This window comes from Oryzias melastigma, linkage group LG7, assembly GCF_002922805.2.
Source record: "Oryzias melastigma strain HK-1 linkage group LG7, ASM292280v2, whole genome shotgun sequence".
In the NCBI taxonomy this organism is placed as follows: domain Eukaryota; kingdom Metazoa; phylum Chordata; class Actinopteri; order Beloniformes; family Adrianichthyidae; genus Oryzias; species Oryzias melastigma.
The window spans coordinates 24,688,456-24,714,828 of record NC_050518.1 but is presented as its reverse complement, the minus strand read 5'-3'; the positions used below and the strand labels follow the sequence as shown (position 1 = coordinate 24,714,828).

The following is a 26,373-nucleotide window of genomic DNA, read 5'->3' as shown; positions in this document are numbered from 1 at the left end:
GGGGGGGGGGGGGGGGTCGCTCAGGTTCTGCGCGGTCCTCTGACCCCCCCCTTCTTCTTGTGTAATCAGCTCCTGTGAGGGAAAGTAGGTCAGAGTTTGCTCCGGTTTCCATGGTAACCGCTGAGCTGCAGGGAGCAAACATTCAGCCTCCGTTTCAGCAGAACTGATGGAGGCTCGGCGGAGCTGAAGGCCGCAGCCGAACATCTGGAGGTCAGACCGTTCTGCTCAGATTGTAGGAAAGCTCTGGTCCTGCTGGACCTCCTCTTGGTACTTTTTTTAATTTCTACTTTTGAATATCAGAATGCAGCCGCAGACTTCGGATTGTGTTGTTGGATCTTTCTAAGCTGAAGTCTCCAGCAGATGTTCCTCACAGAGACACTTTGCTGCTCCTCTAATCACAGCTGAGGACAGGACCGTTAACAAGATGCTTCAATATTTGATGCTTCTCATCAATATTCCATGAGCTGAGCTGGAGGAGGAGCCAGAGGAGGAGGAGCCAGGGGAGGAGCAGCGAATCCTCACATGCTGTTTTTCATACAGTCAATCAGAGAGCAGCTAATAGGTCAACCCCTCCCCTTTCTTCCCTACCTCACTTCCTGGCTGGTTGCCATGGAGACGAGGTGTGCCGTGCAGTCGGGCAGAAATGGGAAACATGTTTGTAACATTTTCCTGCTCAAATCTCTCCAGAGATTTTCCTGCGGATTCGCCGTCTCCTCCCGGCACGATGGCGGCTGCCCTGCTCGTCCCCCTGATGGCGTCGTGGGCGTTCGCCGTGGTTGGTGTGTCTCTGGAAGGTAAGGCCCGGCGCTCAGAGGGTTTCCCGCTGTGCCGGCTCCACTGATGGGCACATGTCTGTTGGTCAGCCGCCAGGCAGCTGTGTCCTCTGCAGTGCGTGTGTGAGACCAGGCCGTGGTTCACGCCGCAGTCCGTCTACCACCACGCCAAAACGGTTGATTGCAACGAGCTACACCTGCACAGGGTGCCTGCCAACCTGTCCGCCGACACCCAGGTGAGCATCCAGCAACGTCCCAGTGATGCCACGCAGCAGGGAGATGATGGAACATTGTTCTGGTTCCAGGTTCTGCTTCTGCAAAGCAATAACATCTCCTCCATCACAACCGAACTGCAGAGTCTGACCAATCTGACTGAACTGGACCTGTCCCAGAACCACTTCACACAGGTGACCGCAGCTAGGCGGAACATCGGTCTCTCTCTCAGAGTCTGTTGCTGGAGGTTTGTCTCCCTCTTCAGGTGAGCTCCATGGGGCTTTTCTCTCTGGGCCACTTGGTGACTCTGTACCTGGAGGAGAACCAGATTGAGGAGCTGGAGGACTTTGGTCTAAGGAATCTGTCCAGTCTGGAGGAGCTCTACATCAACCACAACCACATCTCCTCGATTGGACCCAAGGCCTTCTCCGGCCTCACAAACCTGCTGCGGTATCAGTGGACTCTGCAGATCTACTAATTCTTCACTGAAGAAACTTTGTTTTTTTTTTAATCTAAAAACGTGTTTCCTTTCTGTGGTTCTTCAGGCTCCATCTGAACTCCAACCGGCTGGTGGCCATCGACAGCCGCTGGTTTGAGGCCCTGCCGTCCCTAGAGATCTTGATGATTGGGGAGAACCCCATCCTCGGTCTAGAAGAGAAGAACTTCCTGCCTCTCTCCCACCTCCACAGTCTGGTCCTAGCTGGAATGGGTCTGGTGTCGGTGCCCTCAGCTGCCTTTAAGGGCCTGGACTACCTTGAGAGCCTCTCCTTCTACGACAACCGCCTCAGGTGCGTCTGTGTTTGAGGTTCAGCTCTTCGTTGTTTCTCTTGTTGTGGATGGACTCTTGTTCTCTCTGCAGGTCAGTTCCTCGGGACGCCCTGAGCATGCTTACAAACCTCAAGTTCTTGGATCTGAACAAGAACCCCATCAGTCGAATCCAACAGGGAGACTTCCAGAACCTTCAGCACCTGGAGGAGCTCAGGTTGGTGTGAAATCTAGATACTCAACATCCTCCTTTCATTAACATGATCATGATGGTTCTCCTGGTCCAACTTCTCCGTGTCCAGCCTTGCATTGGCAGTAACGATTGGAGTCCCTAATGCAGTCGATGGGAGTAAGCCCTCTTTGTATCCGCAATAAAGTGTGTTCAAAGACCTAGAAGTATCCACATCAGTCTGTTCTGTTAGATACAAAACAGGTTGAAGCCACTGCTGGTCTATGAATCACAAATCTATTGGTGGTTCAGAAACCGTCGGGTCAGAACCAAACAGGGTCCATGTCCACTGTGAGAGACAGAATTAAAAATAAAAAAAACTGGAAATCACGTACGATTTTTTCAAATGATTTATTTGTATGTTACTACAGCAAAAATGTATTTGAACCGCCGTCCATCAGCTAGAGTTCTGACCCTCACAGACCTGTTAGTCCACCTGGTGGGGTCTCAGAGACCCTAAGAAAGGTGAAGACTCAGCCCAGAACTTCACGGGAGGAGCTGGTCAATGACCTGAAACCGTCGTATCCATGGTTACTGATACGCTCAGACGTCATGGTTTGAAGTCATTCATGGTACAGAAGGTTCTTAAGTTTGCCAACGACCGTCTGCATCAGTCGAACTCGATCACACAGGAGGTCAAAATCCAAAACACACCTTAGGTCACGGGCCGAACAAGATGAACATTTATCGAACTCTAAAACTAAAATGTTAAAACTTTAAAAACGTGAATTTTTAATGCGGACTGAACCTCGGGATGCGGCTGGTACCAGTATCTGAACCCTGTACCCTAACCCTAGCCTGATCCGTGTCCAGAACCAGTACTGAGCCACGTCTGGTACTGACTGTCCGGTAAGGGGTTAGGATTCACGTCCCAGTACCGGACCGGTACCGGTTTGCGGCCTGGAGGTTGGGGAGACTTTAGTAAATTGGATGTCTAAAAACGACAAGTTGGGGACACTAAGACGTCCATTTTTGATCCAGAAGGATCATTTACCAAACATCAAATGTGACGACTTTGGAATGAGAATGTGCTGTGATCTGTTACCATCACAAGATCACATCGGGCTGTTAATAACGAAAAAATAAAATGATCTGGCGGGTCGGATCTAATCACCCAGTGGCTGGATCTGGACCCCAGGTCAAATGATCTGGATGATCCAGAGGATCATGGGAGAAAGTCATGTGACTTTTTGGTCTGAATTCCACTCAACGTGTTTGGAGGAAGAAGAATGATGAGGAGCATGGGGGTGGTAGCATCATGCTGTTTGAAGAAGATCGTGGGCGGGGCCGTGTATTAGGAGATTTTGGGGAACAACCTCCTTCAGTCAGAACTCTGAAGATAGTTGTGGCTGGATCTTCCAGCATGACAACGACCCGAAACACACCGCCAGGAGAACCAAAGAGTGGTTCTGGAAGAAGCAGATCAAGGTTCTGGAGTGTTCTAGCCAGTCTAAGACCAAAACCCAATAGAACATTTTTGGAGGGAACTCTGTTTTTCTCAGCAACAGCCCAGAAACCTGACTGATCTAGAGGAGATCTGTGAGGAGGAGTGGGCCAGAATCCCTCCTGCAGTACAAACCTGGAGAAGAACTACAGGAAACATTTGAGCTGCAGAACCACAAAGACTACTCTCTGTACCACACATTAACATTGATGTTCTCAGGTCTTCACATATGTATTTGCAGCAGTAATATACAAATAGATTATTTTAAAAAATCAAACAATCAGATTTTTTAAGATTCTGTCTCTCATAGAGGACATAAGATGAGAACCTCCAGGATTTCTAGGAGGGAGAACTTCAGGGTTCAGATACTAATTAGTAGCTCTTTTCTGCTACGTCCCCTAATCTTTTTGAAATGTTTGGTTTCTGTGCTACTCTCCCGTTAACCAAAGTAACTTTGTTTAAATATGTCAATAAAATCTTGTAAACACATCAGTTTTATAAGCAAATAAAGAGAAGTTTCATTTTAGAGCCGCAGCAGGTTCTGGTCTTTGGTCCAGTGAAGGTCCGTCCTCTTTATGGATCAGGTTTGTCTCACTGGTTGTTGCTGTTTTTGTCCTTCTTGCTTCAGTCTGAATAACTTGGAGGAGCTGGTGATGGTGGAGCAAGCGGCTTTCCAGAACCTTCCAGAAATGGGCAAACTGGAGCTCTGCAACAACCCCAGGCTGTCCTACATCGACCCCCAGGCCTTCAGGTGACCATGACGCTCCGCTCCGATGTGACCGGCTCCTGACCTCCACACCATTCCCTCATGTCTCCTCTCTCCTCCTTCAGCAACCTCTCCTCCCTGAGGACGCTCCTCCTCCACAACAACCAGCTGAGCCTCCTCTCTGGGGACCTCCTCTCATCCCTCCCGTCCCTGGAGGAGGTGTCTCTTCACTCCAACCCCCTACGCTGTGACTGTTTGACCTCTTGGGGGCCTCACTTTGGGAACCAGTCCCACCTGAAGCTGCTGGAGTCCTCCATCACTCTTTGCTCCACCCCGTCGCACCTGATTGGCCAGGAGCTACAGGAGGTGGTGGCCTTTGGATGGGGTGGAGGCGGAGCCAACACCTGCCTGCCTCACATCTCCCCTCAAGCCTTCCCAGCAACCCTGAACATCAGTGCGGGACAGCCAATCACGCTGGAGTGCTGGGCAGACGCTGACCCCGCCCCTCAGTTCTACTGGATCACACCAAACGGAGACAAGGTGTGTGTGTGTGTGGGGGGGTGTATGTGTGTATATAAATAGATGTTTGTGTGTGGAAAAGTATCAGACATACAATCTGTAACAAACCTATGACATAGAATCTATGCAATAGAATCTATGACATAGATTTTATGAATCTATAACATAGAATTTATTGCATAAATTGTATTAATGTATGACATAAAATGTGTCATAGAATCTATGACATAGAATATATTACATAGATTCATAGAATCTATTAGATGGATTCTAAGAATCTATGATAGAGAATATACGACAGATTCTATGAAATTATGAAATAGAATCTAATACAAAAATATTAACTATTTTTGACATTGAATGTATGACATAAACTGTATGAATCCATGACATAGAATCTATGCGATAGATTCTATGTCATATGGAAGCAAATAAAACACCTGATGAGATCTGAATGCAGAGCAGAGAAAAACGAAACTCTTCTCTTCCACCTGCAGCGTTTTCCTGTTTTATTATCATCACTAACAAAAACTAAAATAGGTTCTGAGATATAACTAAGTAACTTCCTGTAAACATCTCTCAGCTTTACTGGATTTAGGTAGTTTCTGACATTTTTTCATACAAACCTCAAAACGTCTCCTCAGAGATGATGGAAGTTTGTGTCGGTTTTTAAACATTTGACCAACATGACGTTTGTTCAAGCAAAGTTCTCTTACCCCTCAGGTGAGTTCTGAGGGTGTGGCTGCACCAATCATTTCAGAGGGAGGGCGTGGCCTGCACAGCATGAAGAAGAAGCACCGCCTGTCAGAGCCCGGAGCGCTGGTTATCGAACACGCCGAGCCTTCCGATGCCGGTCGGGTTGAGCTTCACTTCCTGGATTTGATGTTTCTTCTTCTGACTTGCTTATGAACGTCTTCTCACACCTTTCAGGTGTGTACACCTGTGTGGCCTGGAACTTGGAAGGAGCCGACACGAAGAGCGTCTCCGTCTCAGTGGATTCCAGAGGGTTTGGAGGGGGGAGGGGGTGGAGTGATGAGCCCAGCAGAGAGCATCCTCGGCTGGTCAACTCCTCCGGCGCCGGACACTCTCTCGTGGTTTTGACGAAGGTACCTGCAGCCGGTTTTAGTCTGTTTGTGTGCAACAACATTAGAGGTTCCAGCCTCGTTTTCCCAGCATTACTGTGGAGCAGCTGGAGATACTCGTTAGCATGTTAGACGCTGTCAGAAGAGACCTTCAGGAACCCAAGACTCCGTATGAAACCTGAATCCTCATGAAACTTGAATTCTTATGAAACCTGAACCTTCATGAAACCTGAATCCTCGTGAAACCTGAAACTCAATGAAACCTGAATCCTCCCGTTTCCTCCTCAGGTGGTTCATGCCCAGTCCGTGGTGCTGGGATGGAAGCTCTCCCCCCGTAAAGATGCTTCATTTGTGGGCCAACTCCACCAGGGCGCCGCCCTCTCCTGGTGGACCAGCGCCACTGTTCACATCGACAACCCTCAGATAAGCTACACTGCAGAGGTGGGTGGAGCCTCATGGAGAACGTCTTCACCTTCGTCTGTCTGTCATGTTTCCATCTGTGGTGTAGTGGTCAGCACTCTCACTTCACAGTAAGAAGGCGCTGGTTCAAGTCCCGGCTGAGACCTTCTGTGTGGAGAAACATGTTTGAGATGTTCATTGGTGTCTCTTAGTGTCATGGATATTCAGTTCAAGTAAATAGCTCAATTACATAACACAGTTGTCTCAACGAGCTTCATAGCTATAAATGTCCAAAAACATCAACCAGTCATAAAATATAAACGACAGCTGGTTGTTAAACTAAACTAAAATGGACATCCCTGTCCTTAGACCAATCACACAAGGGGCCAAAACACACCTTAGGTCGCGGGCCGAACAGGATAAACGTTTATTGAACACTCTAAAACTACATTTTTAAAACTTTAAAACTCACTTTTTATCATAATATGAACTAGATATATAGCATTACCTGTGATGATGCTAGTGTGAATGTTGTAAGCTGAATTTGGCTGCTGAAGATGCTGAAGCTACTAGCTAAAAATGTTGAAGCTGATGACCAGCTAAAATATTAGCCAAATAAAAATAAAAATAAATACATAAAAAACTTTGGTTAGTGTGAAAGAAATGATTTTATTCTTATCATTGTTTAAATGTGTTTTAAAATGTTAACCCAAGCTGTAGCATATAGATGAGCTGTTTGATCACCTATCTCCTTTCCAAAGCATGAATGTGGGAGTTTCTCGATATACTGCCCCTAGCAGCAAGGAAGGGTACTGTTTGAACAGAAAACATTTCAAAATAGTTAATTATTTGAAACCTCTGATGAAGTTCTGTAGTTTGTTTCTCTGTTTGAATATTGTAACCTTCCAAACCAAAGGAGCAAAGCAAGAAGCAGTCCTTGGAGAAAAAGGATGATGTCATTCTTCCCATCATGCTCGTTTCTCCTTAGTAACTGTACTCGTTGGTGGGGTCATTTCCTGAGTTTATCTCTCTAGTGTCCAGGTGAATTATCCTAAATGAGCCAAAACAGCTAGCGTGTAGCTGAAATATTAGCTAAACTCCAAAATAGCCTAAAAAATCTTAGTAAATGCCAAAATAGTTTTTTAAAACTGTAACTTTTTAACATAATTATGAATAATAAAAAGGCAGGAATATTATTCAAGGATAAATAAACTTAAATCTTAAATAACTTTTAATATTTTTCTCTCCATAAAATATATTTTGTCAAAATTATACGAGTTAGAAATGAGCGCAAGATAACATCGGGTCATTAATAACAATAAAATAAAATGATCTGGAGGGCCGGATCCGGCCCCCGGGCCGTGACACATGTGACTTAGACCTTCCTTTTCGTTGAGGGAAAACCCCTAAGAAAACCTGAATCTGGATTTCTGTCTGCATGTCCGTCAGTCTCATCTCCTCCGCGGTTCACCTGTGCGCTCAGTCACCTGTCTTCCTCGTTCACACCTGTCCATGCTGACTAGGGTCTACCTGTTCTGGATCTCTCCTCTGATTCAGGTTCCAGCTGACGTTCAGGAGTACAACCTGACCCACCTCCTCCCAGCGACGGAGTACCACGTCTGTCTGACGGTGTCCTCCTCCCCCATTACAAACCCAAGCTCCTCCCCCGCTCCCCTCTCACCCTCCTCACCGCCCCTCCCCCCTGGCCCCTCCTACACCTCCTGCCTGAACGTCACCACCAAAGAGGCGGGTTTCTCTGTGGAGCTGGTGGCGTCGCGGCGCAGCAGTGTGGCTCTGGCGGCGGTCATGGGCTCCATGTTCGCCTTGTCCATCATGGCGCTGCTGGTGGTGTACATGGGACGGCGGGTGCAGCAGCACAAGACCTGCGGCCACTCGCTGAAGACGTACATGCAGCACGCCACCTCCATACCGCTGAACGAGCTGTACCCGCCGCTCATCACGCTGTGGGAGAGCGAAGCCGAGAAGGAGAAAGAGGACAAGGAGGAGGAGGAGGCGCGGCAGAGGGGGAGGCGGGGCGAGGAGGACATGGGGGCGGGTCAGATCAACACCACCAAGACTTACATGTGGTAGCTGGTTTATAGGTGGACGGTTGGACCAAAGCTACCAGCAACGATGGCAGGGCGGAAGAGTTAGGGTTGACCCCCCCGGACATCCAATGAGAGCCGATCTAACGAGATGGGGGGGCGGGGTTACACTTTTCTGAATGTCTGACACCTGTGACATGAATGTCCCACAGACAGCAGCACCGACCTGCACTCTCCTGGAGTTTTCCCAGGGAACATGAACGCAGCACAAGCAGCCACTATAAAAACCTGAGGTTAAAGGTCACCGTTTCACCCCCCCCCCAAAAAAAAAGGTTAGTCGGCTCACTGTGATCGGTAATCTAGAACTTAATCCTGACGATCACGACAGGATCACGATGGAACTGCAGTTTCACCAGAGAAAACGTCTTCTGGTGTCCAGAAACCGGTCAGTCTGTGCGGCCCAGAAACAGTCGGTCAAAGTTCTGGTGTGACCGTTTCTACAGCCCAGAAACAGTCGGTCAAAATTCTGGTGTGACCGTTTCTACAGCCCAGAAACAGTCGGTCAAAGTTCTGGTGATCAAACTAAAGTCCAGAAACAGTCAAAGGTCAAAGTTGTATGACTGAAGTTGAGAAACAGTCAGTCAAAGTTCTGGTGTGACCGTTTCTACAGCCCAGACAGTCGGTCCATTCCTCTCCTGTGGGTGTTTCTAGTTTTCATGTGAGGGTTTGTTTGTTTGTTCTCTGAAGTACAGAAAGCTCGAGGAACCCAAGATTTAGATCAAGTTACATGCTCAACAAGACGGAGATAGACGTAGAGACGCTCTGCTGATGAAGGAACCCCAGAGATCAGAAAACTTTAACAGTGAGAGAAGAAAAACATGTTCATGTTCTCACAGGTTTGATGATTCTGACCAAAAACACAAACATCCGTTTCTGGACAGAACTGAGCGCTTCTCCATCAGGTAACCAGTCCAGTTTGTCCTCTTCATGAAAGTGCAGCCCCCCCGATATGTGACCTTTAACCTCAGAAACACCATGATGCATGAATGAAAGCACTTGTGACTTCACGCTGCTTCCTGTGTCTGTACACCTTTGCACTCACCTGTAGGACTGCTGACTTAGCACTTTTGTAGGAACCTGCAGACTGTTACGTCTCCGCACAAGTTCTCCAACGTGGATTTACCCTCAGGATGCTGGTCTGTGCTGGATTTTGTAGTTTTCTTTCTCCTTTGTGGAGCAGAACAGAAGACCCGTTCTCCACTTGACCCTGAGGGCCCGGTTCTAAGCGTGTCGGAGTTTCCATCATAAACTGGAACATCTGCAGAGTTCATACAATTCCAGACACCAGCAGACAAACGAGGTTCTCTGCTGGTCCAGGCGGAGGTTCGAGGGTCCCCCCCAGAACCCCGACTGCACAGAGGACTCGTCTTTCCGTCAGAGAAGGATCACTCAGGAAAGATGGCCGTCTGCAGAGGAGACCCTGAGGAACTCCACCTGCAGCAGCGCCCCCCTGCTGGCCTGGACATGCAGGGGAATCCTAGAGATTTCTGTCGTTCCACAGTGTAATCTGTCAGAATATAATCTTTATAAATCCCCACAATCCTTCCTGTTTGTCACGCTGAGCTGTGATTGGTTCTGAGGCGTTGGTGTGAGTGAGGAGCGCACGCTTTAAGTGCAGAGTTCTTCATTGTCAAACAGCAGAAACATTACAGAGGCGTGCACTGCAGCAGCGGTTTAAATAAAGTCACCCCCCCACACACGCACACACACATTAAAATTAGAAATAAAAATCATCTTTAAAGTTAAAACCTTTTGCAGAAACAAACTGAAGGTTGCTGTTGCCGGGCAGAAAAGCTCTGAGGACAGCATTCTGGATGGTGCGTTCACTGCTCACCGTAAGTCTGTGCTTTCAGTCCTGCTCCCGCATAAAGTGTTTCTGTGGACCCGACCCGTGCACACAGTAACAGAACAGAGTCCACAGACAGGACGCGTGTCGACCCGGTCCAGAGAAGCAGGTTCCAGAGGTTTGTGTGAACGGTTCCAAACCCTCAGAAACAGAAACTCCGGCATAAAAGCTGCTTTAAAACCTAAAACCAAGCCGAGCCCAGCGAGTCCGATTAAGGTGCTGAATGGGTCGCCGTGAAGACGGAATCCTACTGTCATACTGTCAGGGGGGGGTGTGCAAAAGTCAACGTCTAAAGAGTCGTTTTCCTGAAGGGGGCGGAGTCAGCTCTGGCTTTGGTTGGTGCTTCTGACCCGCTTTGGCCCGCAGGGAAAGTTCTGCTGAGGCAGGAGCCCGCCCCCTCAAGGGTCCAACAGAACTGATGCTTTAGGGGGAATGTAGGGGTGCTGGTGCTGGGGGGCAAAACCCACAGAGCGAAGGCCGACGGGACGTAGAGGAGCGGCGGTGGGCGGGGCTTATCTCTTTCCTGACTTCATGTAGGACGGAATGGCGCCCCGCGCCGTCAGGCCCTCGAAGCGCTTGTAGGTGTAGTTGATGAAGACCCAGTCCTTGTTCTTCAGGTCCGCCTCGCTGTGATTGGACACCTGAGTGGCTGCAAGACAGACACGAGGTGAAGAGAGAGAACAGAACCAGAACCGGGGAGGGGAGGGGAGGGGGTACCTGTAGGGGTGAGGATGTCAGACTCTGGGAACTCGTCAAAGTTGGAGGTGTCGTCGATGCTTTTGATGTTGATGGGAATGGCGGCGGGTCGTTCTCTGAAAGCAGAGCGGGACGTCACAAAGGAGGAGCTGAGCGATGCTGGTGGACATCACGACGCCAACAGTCAATTGGTCGTTTCTTTATTATCGGGGTGTAACGGATCACAAAAGTCACGGTCCGGATCATTTTTCAGATCAGTAAGACGTAAAAGAAACTAGATAAAATCCTAAAATTACTTTTTTGAAAAAAATGTAAAAATGTAAAAATATATAATCACACGTTTGAACATGAAACAACAGCCTTAGAACGCGGGACAAGTGTGGGCCGAACCGTGACCCGTGATCGGTACAGACCAGATTATTCGTGGTCCATTACACCCCTATTTATTATTATTTATTTTTAAACTCAAACTACGGTGTGTTCTAACGCCGCGTCTGCCGTTCTCTTTGACATTTGTGCAGTAGTGCTAATCGGGGTCAGTAATAACGTCACAGGAAGTTTTAGGAAGACTCAGTCACCATAGCAACACGCCAACAGAGCTCAAGAGAGGAAAACATCAAAAAATAAAAGTCAAACGTGTCCAGTGCCATCTCTGCAGAACTCTTGGATGAAGAGAGATCATCGAACAGGTAAGCTAAGCTAACGCTAGCGCTTATATGCATCCCTGCAAACTCACCTGATGTGGTCGTAGTCCACCCCCTCGAAGAACGGGTTGGACTTGATCTCCAACACGCTTGCAGCTCCGATCCGGTGCTCCTCCTCACAGCAGAACCTGCAACCAACAGGCGGGCCGTGACTCTCAGAACCATGTTCTGGTGTGGGTCAGAGATCCGGCAGCATCTCACTGTTGTGAGACGGTACCAGACGACCGGGTTTCCACTGACAGATGAGATTCGAGTGTTTCACTCTGATGGACGCCTTTATTTGTAGTTTTTGGACAAAAGCGATCTTTTATTTCAATAAATAAGGTGGGAGATGAGCGTTGATCTGACAGCTGCCAGGCCGTGCTATGGGGGCGGAGCCTAACAGAGCTGAAGCCAATTATTGCTTTATTTTGGGATGGGGACCGACATGAATCTTCTTCAATAACAAACAGGCGTCGTCTAAACATTGAGGAAATAAAAAAAAAAAAGAAGAAAAAGAATTTCAGGACAAAAGTCAAATAAACAGGAAATAAATGTATATTTTTGGGGCTTCCTTGCAGCTGAAGTCTCATCAGAAAGATCCCATCATGGAGCTGTGAGGTCGGTGATGTTCGATCCACAGAAAACATTCATATTTGTGACCCAAAGGAATCTGTGATTTTGTTGTTTGTATTTTCATTCAAAACATGTTTATTAATTTGTTGACACATTTTGTTCTTGTTTTTATGAAATCACATCCAAAACGTTTGTTAAACATTGTTGAGGTTTTCACTGAATCCCATTTTTGAAGATGGAATTTTCTGTTTTTGTACGATTTTCCGTTTCGTGTGTGAATGTAAGATTGAGAAATGACTAAATAAAGGTAGAGTCACATAGGAGAGGCTGTGCTGATTACAATGATCCCAAATAACCAAGCAGGTGGTCTTTTAAATGGAAAGTAACAGAGGTACTTTCAAAAGTAGACAAAAATGGAATTTTAGGGATAAAACCGGCTCTTTAGTGTCTGCATTTTTCTGATTATCATAACTCCTCAACATTAATTCCAACCATCCTGAAGCTGAGAAAAGCAGCTCTGCATTCATATGTAACATTTACGAGGAAACATTCAAGCTGATTCTCTCTGAATCAGAATCAGTCGATTTATTTTGGATCAGACAGCAGGTTGAAGAGCGTGCGTTATTAAGACGTCACTGGTGATTAAAAGGATTAAACATCAAGAATCCAGTTTAAAATCACATCTTCATGTCATCATGAAGTTTCTAAAACCAGGAGCTTTGGTAAAGACATCAGTGAAACCTGCCTGAGGATGAGGTCTTTGGCCTTCTCTGAAATTGGCACCTCTGGGGGGAACGTGAGCGTCTCCCTCCAGTTCATCACCTTCCTGTAGGTCTCCTGAGGCGTCTCTGAGCAGAACGGAGGGTAACCTGCAGGGACAGGAGCGTTAGGCCGAGCGACGGAGGGGTGGGCGGCGGCGGATGCCTGTCTCTGCTCACCAATCAGCATCTCGTACATGATGACGCCCAGACTCCACCAGTCACACAGCTTGTTGTAGCCAGTCTGCATGAAGACCTCTGGAGCGATGTAGTCTGGAGTTCCCACCGTGGAGAAGGCCTGAAGGAGAGCAGAGAGAGGCTGAAGAAGGTTCTGCTGAAGCTGCAGAGCAGCGTGATGGAGTCTGAGGACAGCAGGAGAAACGGACCAAACTCTGGAAACTAAAAACGGACTTTAGAATCTGGAGAATTCATCTTAATGTGACGAGGAGCCAAAACAGGAGCGTTAGTCAACACTTGAGTAACGAGGAAACATGATTTCCCATCAGCTGCTCCTTCAGGGACGCCGCAGTTCAGTCCCAGTTCTACAAACTTTAGGTCTGATCAGAACCCCAGACGTGGACATGCAGCCTCTGGTTCTCCTGACACCGACTGTCCGCCCATCCTCCATGCATTCAAACCTACCAGCTGTCTCCGGTTCCTCTTCCACGTCTCTGCCTTCCTCTTGGAGTTCATGTTCTGGAAGGCTGTGAAGAGACGGCAGGTTAGATGCTGCTGCCCCCTGCTGGAAGCCCACACATTGCCCCCCCCCCCCGCTGCTGTTCATGACCTGGTTTAACTAACCAGCTCCCCTTTACTACCTAAAACAGTCATCAGTACATCCCCAGCAGGAAGCAGCGGTCTGAGGTGAGAGGGATGAAGATAAAGCGATAGAACTCGACCTCTCCTCCCTCGTTACATCAGATGTCGCGACCTGCTGATGCTCTTCTCCTGATGATGACGACTCGCTCTGTTTTCAGAGGTTTCTGTCATTTGTGACTCTCACACACTAGCTAATATAAAGTAATGGAGGTGTCAGGGAAGGCTGGTTCATCCTCTGTGAGGAGCAGACTTCACGGCTCCTCCCACATTCAGGTAGACTGGCACCTGGTTCCTACAGCTCACAGGAGAGGCTCCGCCTCCTCCAGACTACAATCAAAACTGTAGAGGAGGAGCTGCTGAAATGTTGTGAGGTCTGCAGCCTCTGGAGCATGAACCAGCCGGAGATTCACAGACGGGAACAAAAAGGTTTGCTGACTCTGCTTGCTGAAGTCGCTGGGCAGGCTGTGGTTCAGGTTCTTGTAGAAGTCCGTGCAGTGAGCCTTCTTCAGCCCCGTGCACAGACCGAAGTCCGACAGCTTCACGTGACCCTGGAGACACCAAACAAACAGATACTGTGTTACTTCAGCAGCAGTCCGAGTCTGTAGGTCACGAGTGTCAAAGTCAAGGTCCGGAGGCCGGATCCGGCCCGCCGGGTCATTTTATTCATTCCTTTCAATGGCCCGATGTCATCTTGCGCTATAGAAGCAAAACTATGATTATGGAGGCTAAGAGATCAGTTATAAACTGGTGAATATCACAGTGTTGTCAGAAAAGTCCTTAGCAACAGTTGCTAGCGTCGTTAGTTCCTGTCGTTTCCCTGCACCAATCAGCAGCACCACGGCTGCATGACAGTGAAATGAGGAACAGAAATGTTTCTGACCTGTTACCTGAGCTGAAATGGAGAGGCCTTCAAGTCTTTGGTTTAAAGGTTTTTAGTGAACCTAAGAGTGGAGTTTAACATCTTCACCAAGACGAAGGTTTGAAGACCTGCAAACCCCCTCTCCCGTGTGCATCCCAGCACATCTCCTGAAACGATGAGGCAGGAGGAGGATGAAGACGGAACTCACCCGGGCGTCCAGCAGCAGGTTGTCTGGTTTGATGTCTCTGTGGATGAAGCCCAGCGTGTGGATGGAGTCGATGGCCAGCACCGTCTCTGCGATGTAGAACTGAGTGGCCTCTTCTGTTAGAGTGTCCTTCTTCATCAGCAGGGTCATCATGTCCCCTTCAGAGGATCAGAACGTCATCAGAACCCCTACAGCTGCGGGTCCCGGGCTCACTGGGAGGACTGCACTGAGAGAACCTGCACCTGGACTTACCTCCTGGAAGGAACTCCATGATGAGGTAGAGGTTCATCTTGTCCTGGAAGCTGTAGAACATCTTGACCACCCAGAGGCTGTCTGCCTCCACCAGGATGTCCCTCTCAGCACGGATGTGACCGACCTGCAGACAGACGAACCAAGTTCAAGGAGGAAAGAACGATGGACAGAATAACCACGGTCATCATCAGTCTCACCTGCTCCTTCTCCAGCATGTCAGCTTTGCGAAGGATCTTCATGGCGTAAACATGACCCGTGTCTTTCTTCTGCACCAGGCGGACCTGCAGGGACAGCGGTCAGCGTGAACGTCCCACCTCGAGGCCTTCATCTGCAGGACCGAGGGGACAGCACCCCCTGATGGACACAAAGAGAACGACGCCCCTCTTACCTCTCCGAATGCTCCTCGGCCAATCACCTTCAGGGACTCAAAGTCTTCCAGGCCCAGCCGAGTTCGCTTCAGACGCAGAAACTCCGTCTCTTTCCTGGCGTGTTCAGAGCGACGGATCCGTTTCTGTGCATCAGAGAACCAAAGTTCTTGAGTTTTAGTTTTGGAGCTGAGAAGACGATCTCATTAGGAGACGATGCTGCGGGGGGGGGGGCTCACCTCCTCATCGGCCAGGCCCTCCTGGTCCATCACCTTCTCTAGCTTCTGCTGCCTGCAGACACGGATCATTAGTTCTGCTTCATCCTCCCAACACCTTCATCACACTCGTCTGTCATTTAGAGCCGCCACAAATTCTTAATTTAATAGTCGACTAATCAGATTACTTTATCCGATTAGTTGACTAATTGGATCATGTCCAAAGTGGATGCAAAAAACACATCTCAACCATCATTAGCTTTAAACTAACTACTAATAAAGACAATCAAGATGAGAGTTTATTAAACTTTGAATAAATCCTGAAGCTTCTGTCCTTCATGAGTTTCTGGGATTAAAACAAGATTACATCAAGTGAGAGAGATCAGGAATATACTGACCATCAAACTCATTTTGACAGGTGCCCCGCCCCTCAAGATGACGCAACAATTTTATATATATAAAGGACATATGGGGTCAAAGGTCACCTGTCAAAATGAGTTTGATGGACAGTATATTCCTGATAATGAGGTCGGCATCTGAAACAAGGAAGTGTTTTCACTAAAGACAAAGTTCTGGTCTCACTAACGCAATGACTTTTTAGGTCCTGAACGCTCACAACTTTGTTCATCTTTATTACACTAACTCCATCTAATACAAAGTAACGACAAATCGACTATTAAATTACTCGTCGATTAATTAACTAATCATGGCAGCTCTGTCATTAGTCAAACGGTTTGCAGACGCTGAGCCACAGCCAGACGGTCGACTCCCCAGCAGCTCCAGTCAAACACCATCACCTCAAACTGGACTGCTATTATAGTAGTTGTTGTTGTTTATGCCGTCAGTAACACCAGTGAGATGTGACTATTAATGTTCAGTCTGGTTAAGTAGAGTCTCCATTTGTACTGAACAGGGGAGAGGATCGTCAGGATTTGAGCCAAACTACTCATCAATCTGGAATTCTTATCGATAACCAGGAGGGAGAAATAAAGTATGTACACGGAAACCTTTGAAACACTAAAATAAAGCTATCAATAATACTGATGTGTCCTTGTAATGACGACGTACACTTTAAGGTCGGGGTGCAGCGGACCACTGGCCACGGCTCGGCACACGAGTACCGCGTCAGAGTTCTGTCCAAACTCCAGCATGACTAGACTCCTCGTGAAACCCAACGCGCTGCAGTCAAACACTCATGACGGTGTAAACATGTCAGAGCTCGGCCTCCGTCCTCCATGATCCAGATCGACCAATTAATCTAAAAATGTTTGTTGAGTTTACTGACGACAAATGAGGGGAAAAGTCACATTCTCCACACATTTTCAAAGGTAAATAAAATATCTACGACAGTAGTTTTAACAAAGACTCTAATTAAAAAAGGATTTATGTTCCTACATGTTTCCTCAAGTTAAATTTAAGACTTTGCATTTAAAAAATTAGAGCAATTTCTCTGCCTCATCTCAGCCCAACAGATGGAGAAAAAACTAAATCCTAGTCAGTAACGAAATTATTAATAACAGTTCAAATTTCAGTGATTAAATAACAATTACTAGGCCACAGAAAACCTTCATTACAAACATTTTGGTGCAGTAATCCCATCGGTAACTAATAAACCAAATGTGTGTAAACAGTTTGCTCTGGTGTTGTCTTTTGGTTAAATGAAACAAAACCGATACTACTACTAAAAAAACAATTTAAAAAAGAGAGTGATGCATGTGCACTAATCCAGAGTTGGAGATTGGTCAAAGATTAAGAAACTTTGAACATGGACATCTTCTTCATAATCCTAATCTTCTTTTTCCCCACAATATTTTTCTTTATCACCACTTATTCAAGTTATAAACGGACCAATCAGATGCCTCAGTGGTGCCCACTGGCCCCACCTCCAATTCTTACGAGCCGCTGCAGTAGGAGGGGTGTGGCTTCAACAAGCTCAGTCATGATTGGCAGCAGTAGTTGCCATAGAAACGAGACTCTGACCAATCACTGTCGTCTGGCTCCAACATGGAAGAATGGCTTCGTTTCGCGAGAGCTGGAAGTACGCATTTCCTACTGGTGACGTCACTCTCGCTTTGTCCATCTCTTTTTTACAGTCTGTGGATGCTGCAGAGGGGAACAGCATTTCAACGGTCTGTTCATGCAACCCTCAACAGAAGACTGACTGATCTGCATCAACTTTTCACAACAGGAAGTGGCCCAGCATTTCTTCATTCTTCATTTAGCCACACCCTGATGAAGCAAGAACCTCTTCAAGCTCCCCCCCAAACAACAACCAGCATTCCAGCTCACAGACTGCAGAGAATTCTGGGAATGCTTCATCGGGACTCCTCGGAGCGGCTCACCTCATCTCCCTCTCCTCGTGCTGGGCGATGAGGTTGCTGTAGAAGTTCTCCAGGGTCACCTTGGCCATGGTGACCCGCTCCTTGGTGTGGTTGCTCATGGAGGAAAACGAGCTCTGTCCGGTCATTGCCATGCTCTACCTGGAAAATTAAAACGTGTCATTTATGCAGCTACTGCACTTCATCTTTCTTCGTTTTCCTGTTTGATTTTGCTAAATCGTATCGTTTTAAACTCTTTACTGAAGCAAAGTGTGAAGAATGAGTCCTCCAACATCCAGAACTGCAGCCGTCATGTTTGTATTTTCATCTATAGCCGACTGTGGCCTTTTTAGGTTATGATGCTCGTCAGAGTCAGAAAGCTCAGCAGCCTTCTAGGTCAAAAACCTCTGGTTATTGTTCCTGTGAGGTCACCAGAGCGCAGGTCCGCCATGTTGGAGGTGGTCTTCACACCACGTGGACATCACTTCATAACGCTGTTAGACTGAACGGACAGTTTCAGTTCGATCAGCTGATTTTAGCAGATGAAACATGTCAAGAGCAGATTGTTGCTGCTGGAGGTCTGCAGATCACTGTCACCAAACTAGAACAACCGACACAAATGAATGTTTATGTATAGATACCAGTTTCTAAACCCGTTTATGACCCTTTCAGGGTCACAGATGTGTCTGATCGGCCTGAGCAGACGCTGAAAGCTCTCATTACAGATGTTTATTTGCATCTTTGTGGGCAGGAATCACAGTGATGAGAAACAAAACACCCTTTAAACTTCAATCTCTAAAATATGATTTTTTCTGATCTGTCTCACTAATACAGTTCAGATCTACAGAAGAGTGATTAAACCTGAAGGAGTGAATGTGTGGACATCTGTGACAACACAGGAACCTACTGATGGCAGCAGCATTGTAGTACTGGGTTAATGATTATGAAACTGAGCGTTTCCCTGTCTTTGACAAACAATAACAAGGTTAGGTTGGAGGCTTTGTTTGTAAAAACTTTGACTACTCTGATTCCAGTTTCACTTTGAGTCTGCAGGAAGTTTCTCTCCTCCTGAGTGACTGAAGAGGGAAGTGGAGGAGGGTAAAGCACCAAGAAAGGTGGCTGTCACGCGCTGAGATGCTGGACTCAAAGAGTCCAACAGCCGCTGCTCCAGCCAGGAACAGAGAAGTTCCAGATTCCGGTGTGATGCAGAGGTACGTCCCCCCCAGAATCCGTTTCCCTGCTCTTAGGCATCATTGATTCGCCTCCAAACAAACAGTCATATTTTCTAAAAAGAGAAGTGTACAAAGAAGGTGGATCATAACGACAGACTTTATTCAGGGACTTTTGTGAGTTTACAGTCATGTTTGATTGTTTTTAACCGCATATTCCACGTAAATCGAGAAGGGGAGACGGATTCTGTCGGACCGCTGCTGATCCAGCCTGTCCCCAATAATATGTAGTAGAAACGACAAAGATTTAATAATTATCTGTTGTTACATGCTTTCATCATAAAGTCACTTTCATAGATAGCATTTTTTTGAATCATAATTTAGTCAAACAAAGGTCATTTTTTTCTTTTTTAACACAAGAAGCTGTTGTTGTTTTACCTAAAGTATGTAGACGAAAATGTAAATATAAAAATAAACTCACAAAATCTCCACAATAAAGTATATCTTGATCATCCATCTTCTTTTCATGTTTTCTGGGTCAAAATACGAGTATTATGAAACAAATCAACGATTTCTGAGAGCGGGGAAACACATTCTGGAGGGGAACGTACTTTTGCAGCACACCTGTGAAGAGGGGTGAACTCCTCCGCGAGACCACGGGACACTCACCCGAACCGAGGCTCGTCTCCCCGGGTTCCAACTAAAACCCAGCTCCTTCACCTGACCTGGAACCCATCCACGCAGCTAGTTTGGGTCGAACAGAAATCCGTGAAACGACGCATCAAACTCCGGATCGTCGCATATCAGCGCCGCGCTGACTCAGAAAAACCAGAAAACCTGGTTTGCGAGGCTCGGAACTCGCTACACCGATAACATTCTTCTTAACCAGCTAACACTAGTTAGCCAGCTAGTTAGCGATTAAAGTTCCTGGTTAGGTAAAGCGTCACACGGCCAGCGCGAGCGCCACCGGAAGTCCTCACCACAGTAAAAGTCGGCGGAACTGGAGATGCGATCTGTGGCTGGGATTGAAGTCTGTGCTTTTATTGCAGCAGTCCTGACAGGAAGTAGTTTTTAAACTGGCTTAGACTGGGCAGCTCGAAGTTCTCCGAGTAAATAGAGAAAGTTAGCCGGTTAGCTGCGACTGCGCGCTGAGGACTTCTCAAATAAACGGAGAGCTGCGAGGCGGGAAACCGCTCCTCCTCCGTCCAGAACACGTTCAACAGAAGAAACCATCAAACACAGTAACTTGGGGAAGTTTCTGTCAGCTTTTGCGGACTTCGTCTTTGTTCGCTTACCTTGGTCGAAGGTGCGGTTTGGGGCGCCTCTTCTTCTACTGTCGTGGGACGCTATAGCCTTCCGCTTTTGAGCTCGGCGGACACCTAGCGGCTCAGACACGTCATGACACCCAGTTCTACCTGGCGAACATCTAGATTCTTTTCAGTGAAAACAATTGAAATGCGTTTTACTTTATTTACAGCAAAATTGTAAAGATTTTTTTATTTGAAACCAACAACATCAAACCTCCATTGTGGCTCTTTGGCTTTGAAGAAAAATGCAAAAGCTTTGCAAAAATAAAAAGTTATTTATTTGAAAGGAACTTCTATGTGCTGCAGATTAACACAAAACAGATTGAATGCGTTATACATATAGACACATATAACACTGTTATAATTCTATTATTATTACATAAACATTTTAAAGCAACATTTAAAAAAATTCTTAATTGGCACAAATTTTATTTTTCCAAACCACTAAGAGGACATGTGTCAAAGTCACGGCCCGGGGGCCGGATCCGGCCCTCAAGATAATTCTATCCGGCCCTCCAGATCATTTTATTTTATTGTTATTAGTGGCCTGATGTTGTCTTGTGCTTATTTCTGACAAAACATATTTTTATGGAGAGTAAAATATTGAAAGTTATTTAAGGTTCAAGTTGATTTATTCTGGAATAATATTCCTGCCTTTTTATTATTATAACTTTTTGGACTATTTTGGCATTAACCAAGATTTTTTAGACTATTTTTTAGATTGCTTAGCTAATATTTCAGTTACATGCTAGCAGTTTTGGCTAACCTAGTTTGTTTTTGTTTGTTTGTTTTAATAGGCTAATTTGGCATTTAGCTAATGTTATAGCAGGCTTCAGCGTTTTCATCTTTTAGCTTCAGTAAATTAGCTATCAGCTTTAGCATTTTTAGCAATCAATTTCAGCATCTTCAGCAGCTAAATTCAGCTTGCAGCATTCACACCAGCATTATCAAAGGTAATGCTATATATCGAGTTCATAATTATGCCAAAAAGTTACAGTTTTAAAGTTTTAAAAATTTAGTTCTACAGTGATCAATAAATGTTTATCTTGTTCGGCAGGCGACCTGAGGTCTGTTTTGGATTTTGGCCCCTTGTACGATTAAGTTTGACACCCCTTGTCTAAGTAATTAAAGTTCGTTGTCTGTCCTTCTTACTTGTTGCTTGATACAGAATGATTGTTGATAAATATCTTAATTATTATTGATGAAAGAAAAAGTTTGTTTGTTGGACCACATTTATTGATCAGAGTTAATGGTAAATATTTCAATCAAAGTGATCTAGGAAACTTTGTTTTAGTGAGAAAAACTAGTGCTTCATCATCTGGACAAAAACAGATGAAATGATGCTTTGGATCACGCTGGTTCGTTTTAACCAGGTGCAGCAGCACCGGGTCAGCAGTCATTTCCATTACAACACGTATCACAAACTCCAGTTTCTGTGCAGAATGATTGAAACCTAAGAAATAACAAAATTAAAGTATAGATATATTTATTTTTCTTGAAGTCACCATGGTATAAGCGAGAGGAAGGCACGAACTGACACAAAGCAGAGGACGGTTTGCTTCATCCACGTCCATTAATTTCTGATAATTGACATCTCGTTACCCCTGATTTAAATATTTTATTTGAATTCCGTCTAAAGCTGCTCCATCCACCTCTGATCAAGACAAAGAAAACTCAGACTAATAAAAAGCAGAAAATATAAACTTTATTTCCATCCACCTATTATCTACACCCACATGATCCTGTACATTCTGGGGTGGGGGGCATCCTAGCTACCACAGCAGTAAGGGCGGGGTACAAGTCTCCAGTTGATTGAAATGTTTCATGATATGATTCTGTCACTTTCTGCTCAAACTGCTTTAATTTTTACCATCCTAACTGACAAAGTAAGCCTTTATATTTCATGAGGAAGGAAGAGTTTCAACACCTTTATGTGTCACAGCAGGTTCTCTGGTTACAAGACAATGATGAGATTTCATCTGGGTGTCATTGTTCCCCAAAACCGAGCCGATTCTGCAGCACCGGTCTGCGGTCCGCAGAGCTGCAGGCTTTTCTCCAAGTTCAAGACTGTTTCCTCTAGTATCATGGAGAAGGTTTTTGTCATCACAGAATGGTCATTAGTGGTCATTTTTTGTGCATTTGTAACCCTCCAAAAAAGATAAAAACAAAACATTTTTTTATTTCTTAAGATGATACATCAGTCCAAATGACAGACATTTTTCCTGCGGTTTTGTCTGCTAGCATTAGGTTTCAGCATATAGTGGTCATTCTGACAGTGACAGCAGCTCGTGACAGTCTGTGTGTGTGTGTGGTGGGGGTCCTTGAGGGGGGGGTCCTAACACTGAAGGTTAACAGAACCGTACACTGAGGAGAAGAAGGAAGCAAATAGAAGCAAATGGGTCCTTTCACAGTGGCTCACTTCCTTCTTGAAGGGTCGGCTTCTAAAAAACACATTTTCATATTTGTCACCAGTCTCTGTGGCACAATGGAGTCCACGTCTGCAGGAGACAGTTTCCGTCTTAGCAGCAGCTGCACAACCAATAGGAACAACCGTACACATGTATTCAAGAGGGACCCACACTGACGACACTCACGACTTCGTACTCACACACACAAACACACTAGTGTTTCTTTGTTTTTTCCTTTTTCTTTCTGTCTTGAAATTCCCGGATCTTATTGTGAAATATACCTGAAAGAGAAAAGAAAGGAAAATCAAATGTGAGTGGACCTTTTTCCATCCTGTCAACCCGCTCACCTGGCAGGTGTGGCCAATGTGCCTTACTTGGCACCTGCTGGCTACTTAAGGCAGAGGAGGCCTTTTTCTTCACTTCAGGGTCTAAAACGGTCTTTGAGTGCATCGTTTACACAATCAGCTGTTGTCGCTCATCCACAACAAAATGATGCTGGAAAAGTGAGTGGAGATCGCTGTTATTATGATCCGTTTTTTCAACACAGCTATGGTGACAAGTTGGTTTGCCTGTAGTGAAATTCTAGTCTCAGTACGCATGAATCAGGGTTCGGTAACTGTATATATACCTGTAACAATGTAGTTTGACAGGGTCAATTTTATATAGAAATTAGAGCCTCCACAAACTATTATTTTAATAGTCGACTAATCGAGTCATTTGCAAACTGGATGTAAAGCACACATCTTAACCATCATTAGCTTTAAACTAATAAAAAATAAAGACAGTGAAGATGATCGTTTATTCAACTTTCAATGAGTCGTGGAGCTTCTGTCCTTCATTAGTTTCTGGGATTAAAACAAGATTAAATCAAGTGAAAGAGAGATAAGAATATACTTTCCATCAAAGTCATTTTGACAGGTGACCTTTGACCCTACACCATCCATCAAACTTGTTTTGACAGATGCCCTGCCCCTCAAGATGACATAACAATTTAATATCAAGACCGGAGACCGTGGGAAGAGCCCCAATCCCAGGCCTAGCTACAGGATGGAGCCCCGGTGAAGTAATTCCAGGTGACATAACTGGATCTCTGATGTGATGCCTCATGAAGGGGTTCTGAACTACTCTTTGTCTGGCTCGTCACCCTGGACCTGTCTGCCATGGAAGACCCTACCGGGGGCAGAAGACCCAGACAGCACAGTTCCTGGGATCACTCGAGCACTCAAACCCCTTCACCACGATAAGGTGGCGGCTCAGAGAGGAGCTGGAGGAAGTGGCCGGGGAGAGGGAAGTCTGGGCATCTTTGCTTAGACTGCTGCCCCCGCGACCCGGTCCCGGACAGATGTATGGTTCCTCTTCTTTTGAACCTTTGGTTTACTGGTTTAGGCACCCACCATCTCTGTCTTTAAGACTTCAAACCCTCTCTCTTCTAGACCAGGAGGAACTAAACGTTATCCTCCCCACCTAAAGTGTCAACATTTCCTTTGTACTCTCACTTTCTCATCGGTGAATGTAGACGTCAGTGTTGCAGCAACTCACTCGCCTCTCCTCGTCTTATTACAGATGTTCCAGTGTTTCTGTGACCTTTCTCAGCTGGATCTTTCCTGATGGGATCACTCGCAAAACTCTTCATGAAGCCTGGTGGCCAGTTTCAACGGATTTTTTCAAATCCTCTCGTTTTTTTCTTTACTCTTCCCTTCATTCGCGGATACCTCAGATGGTATTTATGAATGGATGGAACTCAAGTAAACTCTCTGAACACAGAAGCTTTCCTCTGCCTGTCTGCAGAAAAGTTCAGAAAACTCCTGGAACTGACAGAAATCTGAGCTGCAGTCTTTCTAGAGAGAAAACACTGAGTAGTCTAGTAGTCTACTCATTTGCTCTGCACTAGATTCTAAAGCTCTCTGAACCGGCCCTGGCCGTGTGCTCACCCTGCTGTGGTCCAGGCTGTTGCTGCTCCGCCTCCTGAATGAAAAGGTCGAACATCTGCGTTTGGATGAACTTCTTTACAAAGTGTCGAGTGGTCTTGGAGTCGATGGCTTTGTAGAAGGCCCTCTTGTCAAAGACGCCGTGCTGCCCGGAGGCTCCATACTTGATGAAGGAGGCGTAGTGACCGACGGTCCTCACGAAGAAGTGCAGGAAGGCCTCCGACACCACCCTGTTTAGCCCCTCCACCCCTGAGAGAGCAACGGAACGGCGGTAAAGACCTGAGCGGCGTCTGTGCCTCAGACTCTGGAAGACTTACCCAAGGCTTTCTGCCGGCCACTCAGCGCCCCCAGGAGTTCCGCCTTCAGCTTGGGGGGCAGGATGGCGTCCTCGTCTCCGATCTGCAGGTTTGACAGAAGCGTTTGAACAGATTTCGGATGTGGGAACAGAGTGGACGTTTGCTTGGAGAACTCACAGACACGAGGAAGGTCTCCTGCTTGTTCTGGGACACGTCTACCACCAGCAGCTGAATCAGAGACAAACGCAGACCATCAGTGTGAAGATGAGGAGTCACAAGCTTAAGTTTAGTTTTTTTTGGTGCAGAGGTGGAGTGGTCAACATCTGTTTGGAAAATCTCTGGTTTGATTCCCATTGTGCCTGTGCTGAAGTGTCCTTGGGCAAGACACTGAACCCCACCTTGTCTCTGGTGGTTATAGGTTGATGCCGGTGTTCGGCAGTCGGTGTATATGTGTGTGTTTGTGGGTGATGGATCGTGACTGTGAAGCGCTTTGTGCCTTCAAGGAAGGTAGCTAAACGCTATACGAGCATACGACATTTACATTTTCAATAAGCGCCGTCTTTCTGTTCTGCTGTCTGTTCAGAGTCTCCAGATTATTTCATCACAGGAACTCACATCGCTCTGGTCGGTGACCAGGTCCAGCAGGTGCTTCTGTACCCCCAGCAGGTAAGGCGTCGGCGCCATCACCACGTCAATGAGGATTTCTGGAACTATAGAGATGAAGGTGTGCTGCCAGGTGAAGGGGTAGAGGAGCGCCGCCACGGCATGGATGACCTGAGACAGTGTGCTGCAGACAGAGAGGCATTAAAACCACCAGCTCACGTCACACCGCTCAAAGAAGCCAACTCCTCTGAGTGTGGGCGCGCACCTGAGCTCATTGGCAATAAAAACGATGCGTCTCTCCAGAACGGCAGCAGCGAACACCAACAGCACCTCCTCGTCTGTCAGGCAACGGAAGAGTGTGAGGAAGTCTACGTGCTCCAGCCACGAGTCCAGGGGGCGTGTCAGCCGGATGATCTGAAGGAAGCGTGTTTGTGGTTAGCGTCAAAGGGCAGGGCCAGAGACCTGAGGGTCTGTAGGTGAAGCCACAAACTTCTGACACAAACGAGAAGCCCCTTTCCATTCAAGGAGCGCTGAAGACTTTCTGGAAGGACTCCAGTCAGATGTTGTGCACATTGGCATGCAGGTTTGCAGGGTTTAGTTCGTCTTGATTAGAGGTCAGAGATCAACTCTTCAAACTAAGAAACAAGATCCAAAGAACTTCTTTGCTTCTAAAGCATTGGGTTAGTGAGTGTAGCTCAAGCTTTTCTCATGAACGCTGCTTGTGATCTGATGGAACATGAAGAGAGACTGAGGACGTGAAAACTTAAAGTCCCCTCCGATTAAAATCCTGTTTTTTTAGTTTTTAACATGTATGTGGCGACTTTCTCATGAAAGG

The 26,373-nt window shown here is 46.5% G+C and overlaps 3 protein-coding genes and 1 long non-coding RNA gene across 11 annotated transcripts in view; 2 read left to right on the top strand and 2 right to left on the bottom strand.

Moving 5' to 3' along the window:
- si:ch211-180f4.1 (uncharacterized protein LOC100144405 homolog) overlaps nt 1–9,780 on the top strand; it is a 9,980-nt gene extending 200 nt beyond the window's left edge. Inside the window, exons 2-15 of one of the 4 annotated variants that reach the window (XM_036212909.1) lie at nt 70–267; nt 402–562; nt 688–794; nt 864–1,009; nt 1,079–1,180; nt 1,252–1,436; nt 1,532–1,774; nt 1,846–1,968; nt 4,053–4,175; nt 4,256–4,670; nt 5,373–5,502; nt 5,580–5,755; nt 6,020–6,172; nt 7,688–9,780. In XM_036212909.1, the coding sequence (XP_036068802.1) occupies nt 725–794; nt 864–1,009; nt 1,079–1,180; nt 1,252–1,436; nt 1,532–1,774; nt 1,846–1,968; nt 4,053–4,175; nt 4,256–4,670; nt 5,373–5,502; nt 5,580–5,755; nt 6,020–6,172; nt 7,688–8,221 (2,400 nt within the window). In that variant the 5' untranslated portion in view covers nt 70–267; nt 402–562; nt 688–724 and the 3' untranslated portion in view covers nt 8,222–9,780. Of the gene's footprint in view, nt 1–69; nt 563–687; nt 795–863; nt 1,010–1,078; nt 1,181–1,251; nt 1,437–1,531; nt 1,775–1,845; nt 1,969–4,052; nt 4,176–4,255; nt 4,671–5,372; nt 5,503–5,579; nt 5,756–6,019; nt 6,173–7,687 lie in introns of all 4 variants that reach the window. The other 3 variants (XR_004948226.1, XM_024292585.2, XM_024292586.2) reach the window with 3 other exon arrangements.
- A 62-nt stretch (nt 9,781–9,842) lies between these two features.
- stk38a (serine/threonine kinase 38a) lies at nt 9,843–20,410 on the bottom strand. 3 transcript variants are annotated; one of them, XM_024292615.2, is made up of 14 exons: nt 20,292–20,410; nt 17,852–17,989; nt 15,534–15,585; nt 15,318–15,440; nt 15,127–15,210; nt 14,930–15,053; nt 14,681–14,835; nt 14,050–14,161; nt 13,437–13,498; nt 12,975–13,092; nt 12,782–12,905; nt 11,514–11,609; nt 10,799–10,893; nt 9,843–10,730 (listed from the first exon to the last, which is right to left on the bottom strand). In XM_024292615.2, the coding sequence occupies exons 2-14, from the start codon at nt 17,980–17,982 to the stop codon at nt 10,594–10,596; spliced, it is 1,413 nt and encodes a 470-aa protein (XP_024148383.1). In that variant the 5' UTR covers nt 17,983–17,989; nt 20,292–20,410; the 3' UTR covers nt 9,843–10,593. The 3 variants fall into 3 exon arrangements, with proteins under 3 accessions (XP_024148383.1, XP_024148386.1, XP_024148384.1); XM_024292618.1 differs by lacking the exon at nt 20,292–20,410 and adding an exon at nt 19,977–20,283; XM_024292616.2 differs by lacking the exon at nt 20,292–20,410 and adding an exon at nt 19,666–19,916.
- LOC118598975 lies at nt 10,891–18,018 on the top strand. The gene is made up of 2 exons (XR_004948228.1): nt 10,891–11,466; nt 17,603–18,018. It is a non-coding gene; the product is annotated as an uncharacterized LOC118598975 (long non-coding RNA).
- A 1,576-nt stretch (nt 20,411–21,986) lies between the features above and the next one.
- Nucleotides 21,987–26,373, bottom strand: part of LOC112158911 (DENN domain-containing protein 2D) — a 23,932-nt gene continuing 19,545 nt past the window's right edge. For all 3 annotated transcript variants that reach the window (XM_024292602.2, XM_036212911.1, XM_024292603.2), the window contains 6 exons: nt 25,804–25,952; nt 25,551–25,722; nt 25,113–25,163; nt 24,957–25,038; nt 24,643–24,888; nt 21,987–22,992 (listed from right to left, as the gene is read on the bottom strand). In XM_024292602.2, the coding sequence (XP_024148370.1) occupies nt 22,925–22,992; nt 24,643–24,888; nt 24,957–25,038; nt 25,113–25,163; nt 25,551–25,722; nt 25,804–25,952 (768 nt within the window). In that variant the 3' untranslated portion in view covers nt 21,987–22,924. The remainder of the gene's footprint in view (nt 22,993–24,642; nt 24,889–24,956; nt 25,039–25,112; nt 25,164–25,550; nt 25,723–25,803; nt 25,953–26,373) is intronic.